The sequence below is a fragment of the Dendropsophus ebraccatus genome, chromosome 4, assembly GCF_027789765.1.
Source record: "Dendropsophus ebraccatus isolate aDenEbr1 chromosome 4, aDenEbr1.pat, whole genome shotgun sequence".
Classification (NCBI taxonomy): domain Eukaryota; kingdom Metazoa; phylum Chordata; class Amphibia; order Anura; family Hylidae; genus Dendropsophus; species Dendropsophus ebraccatus.
Window position 1 is genome coordinate 144,056,960 of NC_091457.1, and position 8,610 is coordinate 144,065,569.

The window sequence follows — 8,610 nt, forward strand, 5'->3', positions numbered from 1 at the left end:
ATAAGCATTTCCCTTAAGAAGTGTATATTGGTGATTTATAAAACTTTTGGGGGGAAATACAATACTTTAATAAAAATTTTCACCGGACTTCCCCTTTAACTCTTTTCTGTTGCATAGATTCCCATTTACCATCCTACCTGCATGTAAAAAAAAAAAAAGTATACAATTTCTTATAAAAGGTTTATTACAAATATATAACTTTATCCCTTTTTGGACTGACTATTGACAGTAAGGACTGTCCCACTTAGCATTATATCCAGATGTGTGTTTTGGCGGTGTCCTATATTCTTATACAAAAGATAGATAAAGATGGAGAAGCGTGTGACCAGACATATCCTTTAAGTGTCTCTGCTGTTATAATTTTCAAAATCTATATCAACAGTAGATGTGAAAAAAGCAAGTTTGCAATATATATTTTTAGTTATCATGGAAAAAAATGGTACTTCCTGTTTTCTGACTCTTTTTTTTCTCAAAGAGTCATAAAACAGGAAGTCCTGTGTATCCCAGGTCATCTGTGCACTCATAGAGAAGGCAGCCATGTGATTGATGGACACATCGAGCCGTGACTCTCTGTATATAAATGTATATGGCAAACTTGCTTTATACCACATCTACTGTTGATTTAGATTTTGAAAGTTATAACGACAGGGACACTTTAAGACTTGGAGCTGGCAGAAATATGAAGAGTCAAAAACGTATTCAACTTTATAACCTCTCGACCCCCCTATGGCAGTAATCACCTCCCCTGGATGTTTCAAGGAGCTGTGATAACAATTTGTACCATGTTGAAGGAAAATCTTAGACCATTTCACCCTGTCAATGCTTTAGCACCAACAATATCTCAGGGATACCTTTTGTGCATAGCACTTTTCAGGTCAAGCCACAGTATATTGACAGGTTTAAATACTGTAGGTTAAAAATAAATCTATACTTACCTATAGCTGCATTGCCCCTGTAGCTGCATTGCCAATGCTTCCTGCCCCCAGCCCTCTTGGTTACTTCCAGGAGCTGCCCTGCTCAGCCAATCACGGGCCGCAGTTGTAGCCATCTCAGTCACTGATTAGCTAAGCTGGGCAGTTTCTGCATGCATCAGCAACCAGGAAGTAGCTGAGAGGGCTGGGAACGAGGAATGTTAATGTGGTGGCTGCAGGGCATTAGGGCTGGTAAGTATATATATTTTTTTAATTCTTACCCCATCATTAGCCACATATACATATCTTCAGATAAACCCTTTAAAGCTTAAGTTCTGACTATTTTTTTTTTAACTTTTTGATTTTTTTTTAACTATTCCTTAGTTATGTGCTTTAGATCACTATCTAGTTTCATAATCATTGTTCATAAGGCATCCAGACCCAGGTGCTGCATCAATCCAGGTTATTCCAAAATCTTTTTTTTTTTCTCACTTCTTTTTGCTTATATGCAGTATATGTGTGTCTAATTTTGCTTTTATCTTTTTAAAGTATAGTTGTTTTTTCTGCAGGCCACTTTAATCCACAACTGCATATACACAACGCTGTCAGTAATGTCATCTGCTCCATCGCATTTGGGGATCGCTTTGATTATGATGATGCAAAATTTCAACACCTTATAAGTCTCTTCGATGTCGCTTTAAAATCTAAACATGGATTTTTGTATCAGGTACTTTAAAAGCTTTGTAGCAATGTCACACTAATATCCCTTACTGTAGAACATTATGACATATGATAATCCAGAAATTCATTCTAATATACATTGAAATTCATCATAAAGGAAAACTATCAGCAGGTTAGAGGCATCTACCCTGCTAATATGTCCCTATAGAGCACAGGGCACTGGTAAGAAGGTAAGAAACTTACCTTGATTCTCTATGCAGTTTTTGGAATATTAGCAGTTTTTGATATGCTAATCAGGGTGTTTCAAGTGCACTGGGGGTGGAGCTACGTCCTCGGTGCATCGACCCGCTCCTTCTAATAAACAATGAGAGCAGGGGTTTTTAGGTGTGCATGCTAAGGGTTTATCCCAGCTTCTTTGGCACTTAAAAGGAATTTGTCACTAGGTTTATGCTGCCTTAAACGAAGGCAGCATAAACTAGTGACAGAAATGCTGAGCAAAGCGGTGAATTACTTTTTAAATTTTGTTCAGCCATTCTCCTAATATGCAGGAGAATAGGATTCTTGCCACAACCCTCCTCCTGCCTTCCAGCTACTGATTAACAGGTGACTGCCTATACACAGTATAGATAGATAAGCACCAATCAGCAATTGATGGGCGGAGCTTTCTGTTTCTCATAAATATGCAGGACTACTGGGCTCATGCACATAACGGAGAGGACTACTTATTGTCCATGTTATTCAGGAGGATATCTCCGAATCAGCTGCACAGAACAATGTAAGTGATACATCATTCTGTTCAGCTTCTCTGTCACTAGTTTATGCTACCCTGGCATAGGAGGGCATAAACCTACCGACAGAGTCTCTTTAAGGGACTGATAGACATGTCCCTACTTATAACTGTATATAGAAGCAATCTCAAACAATTCTTTATTTTACTTTTTAGGTTCTGAATGAAATACCAATTCTCTTGAACATCCCGTGGCTTGTAAATCGGGCGCTGCGGTTGGAGCATGAAGTCATTAAATTCTTAAGGGAAATGGTTTTGGAACATAAGAAAAATTGGAATCCGAATGACATCCGTGATTTTATAGATGCCTACCTGGCGGAGATGGAAAAAGTATGAATTTATAGGGTAGAAGTGTGTTACTTTATCTATGTTCTATACAAATCTATAGTATCTATACATATGTATTGGAAGCTGTGGTCTTCTGGGGTCTCAAGAAAATGATAAGGGAGTATGTGTCTCATCTCATTGCAATACTGTATTCTAGAACTGAATTTGGTTCATTTGGTATTGGTTGCCAGTGATATTATGAGGCGTGACCAAGAAGTAGAGCTAAAAATAGAAACATTCTCACTAAGATTTGTTTTATGAGGCTAGAATTCCCTCATTTAGTTGTTTGAAAATTGCTGGAATCCTTTTGAACAGTTGGGTCATGTGATCACATGATGACCCCCTGTAAAATACATGTGTTTCTGTGCTTTCAATGGGGTTACCATCTCTGCCAGAGCTTCCAGTATGATCAGGATGTATAGTATGTTCTATACCAGATATCCATAGGGAAGAGGAGCAGAAACTCCCATTACAGTTATTATGATTATGCAGCACCTCTCACACAGTATAATGGAATTGATGACAATGTAGCCTCCTTTAGACTTACAGTCTCTTAGCTTATATAATGATGAGGATTATTACACTGTCCTCATAGCAGGAGGTGTTACTTTTTCAACTTATAGTAAGTTGTCTCAAGATGAGCCGCCTGTCAACTATTCTGTGATGAGTGGTCCGGGAGTGGGGAGGGCGTAAACATGCTGGAGCGGAGACTAAAGATAAAGGTACCTACACAATTCTTGGTAAATAATTAACTGGAAGCTACCAGCACTTTGCTACGTATAGCCAGATTGCATATAGGGTTCATACCGATCATACAAAACCATACAAAACCCACCAGGAAAAAACAAAAGACACTTCAATATCTTTGCTGGGTGATGGTGACCACAGCGTTTATTAAAACCAAACCGAACTTGATATCAACTGGCCTAACTCTTACTCCAGGGGTAGCAAGCAGTGTGCTACTGACGGACTCCCGCTGTACATTCTCCTAATGCCTTTCGTCGGAAAATTCCAGCCCGCTGTGACTTGAACAGGTAAAGTGTAGAATTTTCAAATATCAACTTGTATTATATCATTAACTCTTCCATATATTTATGGAAAACCGGCTACTGAGAGGTAAGTGCGAACTAAGCAAGCAGGGTGAGGTCGGTGCTTGTAACAGGAGTCAGCCCAGGGAACATAAGCACAGCTCCTATTGGCCCAATTGCCAGGGAAAAGAAGGGATAGGCTAAAGAGGGGGAGGAGAAATAGAGGAGGGACAGCATTAGGCATTAACATATTAAAACATTGGAGAATGCCATACATACAGTCTCTGCGCACCCTCCTTATGCAGACGGGTACCCTCAGTGCTGTCAGTTTCCCTTTTAACTTGTAGGACTAGTCACATTAAATATTTTAGCAAAAACATTAATTTAGCAAACTCTGTGCTCCTTCTCCTGATATGCTGCTTTTTTCCTTTATTTGTTGATAGCTCATTGTCTAGGTTACCGACCACTGCTCTGCTCTAAAAGCAGTAGTGAGGCCTGCTAAGTTTGTTCTAAGTAAAACACTAATAATATTAATTTCTTTTAGGTGAAAGAAGACAGTGGCAGTAGCTTTACTGAGGGAAACCTGCTTATGACAACATATGATTTATTTGTGGGTGGAACAGAAACTACAAGTACCACCCTGAGGTGGGCGCTGCTGTACATGATCCTCTACCCAGATGTCCAATGTGAGTAGAAGTATTTAACTTTGCATCTAACAACCTATAAAGGGAACTGTATTCACGGTGTTCCAGTACCCGTTTCCCAGCTACTATATGTATATGGTTGTCATGTGGCTTATAAATACCTTGCTTTTCACTTTAAACTGTGTTTAGGTATTATATATTCTCCTATTTTATTTGCCCCACTGCTGCACACTGCTTAACAGCATACACTGAATGGTACTGTGAATGTAAGGGTTAACATATCTGTTGTATCTTTACCACATCCAGTAAGGAAGATGCTTTGGTCACATGATGCCTCTCAAGCAATGAGAGCAGTTCCTAATCCAGCTCCTATTAACCTAGAAAGGGGTGATGCAAACAAGTCTAAACTAGTCTGTGGGTTTTTCTAAATTTCCCACAGTGTACAGGAAGTGACAAGTAAATTGGGCTAATGTTCCAAGACTAGATCCAGCCCCCTGATGTTGTCTGTAAAGGTCAAGCCAAGGAGAATATTTTGCCATAAGCACCTTTAGAAGATCTAGCTATATGCAAGTTATGTTGCCTCTGAGTGGATTCCACCACGTCCCAAAACTATGTCAGAAAAACCATCATTTTCCAGTAATATTGCAAAGATCATTCTACTACTTTCCTCTTCTAGTCCAGGGTTGGAGACTTTGCTAAAGGACTCCCTGGCATTGCTACTTTCATCTCAGGCCACTGATATTTCTACTAAAGTGCTTTAAAGCTAAAGTCTTTAATTGACCTACTAATAGCATTGACCTTAAAGGGAAAATGACCAAATAATCTTACTCCCAGGGGTATAAGCAGTATAACAAAAACTATTCAAGTTTAAAGGTATTTTACAGAATCCTTCTGTCAGTGGTCAGTTGTCTGTCCTTTGTATTAAAAAAGAGTGCTTGGTACACAAGAGATGCTAGCATTGCCACCCTGCCACATGATGTACAGCAGGCACTACTGCATCCAGCTAGCTCTGCACTACACCAACTGTTGCACCCCCTCATGCTCACCACATGTTGAAATAAATTTTAATAATTTCCTTCAAATTGCAATGTAATATTATGTTCCTTTATTAGTGTATGTATAGTGATGTATAAGCATTACCTTTCAGCCAAAGTACAAAAAGAAATTGATGAAGTCATTGGAGGAGAGCGTAAACCAACAATGGGGGACGTGCTGCAAATGCCGTATACTAATGCTGTGGTCCATGAAGTACAACGATGTGCAGATATTATTCCCTTTTCTATGCCTCATATGACCTACAGAGACATGGAGATTAATGGTTACATTATACCAAAGGTAAAACTATTGGAAACACCTTGTATTATGAGAACTGAAGTGCAGCATAGGCTATTAGAGAATAGTATAGAAGCTTGTGTCTATGCCTTGTGTATGTCTGCCATCTTGTTTCCTTCTTCCACTCTGATATGGCTCTCCTAAAACAGTCTACATTTTGCCATGATGCATGTGACTTTGCAGAGGTAGAGAGGACAGAGTCTCCTCGCTACACTTGCATTAGTTCTATCTAAGTGCAGCAAGTGACAGATCAGTGACAATAAGTCTCAGAGTTTTCCTATATGACGCAGCTTGTGATGGGTTTCCTTAGTGCTTGCAAGTAGGAGGCAGGGAAAGCAATGTAAAGCTGCATAGTATCATAGAGAAGAAAACATTATGAAACAGGGCAGTTTATAACTCTGCAGATTGTAGGGAGTCACCTACTATATCACTGCTGTCCTGCTCCCTCCTACCCCTACCTGGAACGGGCATAAATTTCAACCACAATTTTCACCTTGTAGCAGGAGTAAATTGTAGTAAACCCATTCAGGGAGCTTGGGGCAGATCCCAAAAATGTGTGACTTTGCATCAGGCACAAACTCTTATCTTTTTTGCCCTATGTCTCCTATGATGTGTTAAATGGAATTGCTGTATAGATTTCTTATATATATATTTTTTTTATTCTTTTTCCAAAGGGCACCACTGTCATCACCAACCTGTCCTCTGTGCTCAAAGATCAGCAACTATGGGAGAAACCTTTCCAATTTTACCCAAAGCATTTTCTAGATGAGAACGGAAAGTTTATAAAACGAGAAGCATTTATGCCATTTTCTGCAGGTGAGCCGGGGGAGTCTTATCGGTGTCGGCTATAGTATACATAAAACTAAAGGAGACTCAAGTCCCAGCCCCAGGGCTTGATTGAGGCTGAGACTCCGACTACCACAATACAACAGAAGCTAACTGGTGGTGACAGCCGCCAGTCAGCACAAATTTCATATCAAACACCTGAGCCGATTGACCGCGGCAAAAACTAATGGAGAAGCTATCGCATCCCTAGCAACCTGGACATCCGGTAGCCAGGGACACCATCTGCCTCACAATTGACCGTACACTCCAGTTGTGCTAGGAACCGAGCGTGACAGCCTATTTTTAAATAATTGAACCCAATCTTAATTTTAAGTAAATTTAAGTAAATGTTTTTTTGTTTTGTTTTGTTTTTAATGTTAATAAAGTTTTTGAAGCCATTATTAGGACTGGGTCATAAAAGGAGGGAAGGGATATAATGAGGAAAAGACCTCTATGTTTTTTTAAATTCTAAATGTGTGGCAGCCAGCTCCCTGTGTTGTTAGACACCGCGTGCTGATGTGCTGACTAGGGCTAGGTGTGTGTGGGACACTCTATACTCCCCCAATTATACAGAGCAGAGACTATACATATACATGGGGACTTAGTTGACTGATCCACTAACTGTCCGTGCTAGGTGCCTCTATATGTAGTTTTTTAAAATTGTATTCCTAGTTTTGACTTTAATAATAGCATTAAAATCTGTTACAGCACAACATGTGATAAACCGTCGTATAGTCAAAAACATAAAAAAAAATTCCATCCCAATTTTATTAAGCGTCATATGTATTCTCTTGTAGGTCGGAGAGCATGCGTGGGGGAACAACTTGCCAGAATGGAACTCTTCCTGTTTTTTACCACTTTATTACAGCAACTTACATTTGAGATACCGAATGACCAACCTCGTCCCAGGGAAGAGCCTCTCTATGGGTTCACACTAAGTCCACATCCCTTCAATATTTGCGCTGTAGCTAGGGGATAAATGACAACAGGTTTGTATGTACCTGTTGCTGCAGAGCTGCTAATTCCGGTCTTCTTACTTTTCTCTGTGATGCCATTTTGGAGGAATTTGTTCAGGAAGACATATGCTAATTAGTCTGTTTGGTGCACTGGGGGTGTTCCTCAGCTTGTACGTCCCCTCTGCACTGAGGGTATGAGGAATAGGACACCAGTAGAGATGCGAACCTCGAACATGCTCAAGTCCATCCGAACCTGAACTTTCGGCATTTGATTAGTGGTGGCTGCTGAAGTTGGATAAAGCCCTAAGGCTATGTGGAAAACATGGATATAGTCATTGGCTGTATCCATGTTTTCCAGACAACCTTAGAGCTTTATCCAACTTCAGCAGCCCCCGCTAATCAAATCAAATCAAATGCCGAACACTCGGGTGCGGATGGATTCGAACCCAAACCTGGTTCGCTCATCTCTAGACACCAGACTTCCAGAACAATGTACAAACCTGCTGATAGTTTTCCCTTTAACTTACATAACCAGCCATGTGCTTCTGTGGGTTACTGCGGTCATACAATGCAATCTAATAAATATAATGAAGGAAATTTATTGAAATCGGCTGATCGTTTCTTTAGGCTCAGACCTAAAATGGGTGTCGGGCAGGCATCACTACGTGTAATACTGATACACAGCTGACGGCTGAGGATTCTACAAACAGTTTACATTATTTATCCACACTCCACGGCTCCTCCTGCGGTCTGCTTCCTCTCCGGTCCTGCAAGCTGCAGCTTCAGAGCAGCCCATCAGAGCTGACCGGCCGCTCAGCCAATCACTGGTCCCAGCCTGTGATTGGCTAAGCGGCCTGTCAGTCTGAAGGGCCACTCTAAGGCTATGTTCACACAACGTATGAGACCGGCCGTTCCGTGACCCCGGCCTGGTCACGGAACGGCCGGTCTCTGGCTGGATCATCTCGGCTGGTACTTAAGTACCGGCCAGGTGATCTTTACGGCCGCAGAGCTTTGATGCGGGCGCATCAGCGTGCGCCCGCAATAATAAAATATAGTGCAAATCGGCACTTTCCGCCGAGTACGCCAGGGGGGCGGAAAGGGGGCGTGTAGTGGGCGGAA

The 8,610-nt window shown here is 41.0% G+C and overlaps 1 protein-coding gene across 1 annotated transcript in view; it reads left to right on the forward strand.

Moving 5' to 3' along the window:
- The window catches only part of LOC138788911 (cytochrome P450 2D17-like), an 11,690-nt gene extending 3,903 nt beyond the window's left edge, over positions 1–7,787 (forward strand). The window contains exons 4-9 of the mRNA XM_069967306.1: positions 1,481–1,638; positions 2,536–2,709; positions 4,279–4,420; positions 5,526–5,713; positions 6,385–6,526; positions 7,333–7,787. Coding sequence (XP_069823407.1) covers positions 1,481–1,638; positions 2,536–2,709; positions 4,279–4,420; positions 5,526–5,713; positions 6,385–6,526; positions 7,333–7,514 — 986 coding nt within the window. The 3' untranslated portion in view covers positions 7,515–7,787. The remainder of the gene's footprint in view (positions 1–1,480; positions 1,639–2,535; positions 2,710–4,278; positions 4,421–5,525; positions 5,714–6,384; positions 6,527–7,332) is intronic.
- The last annotated feature ends 823 nt before the right edge of the window (positions 7,788–8,610 follow it).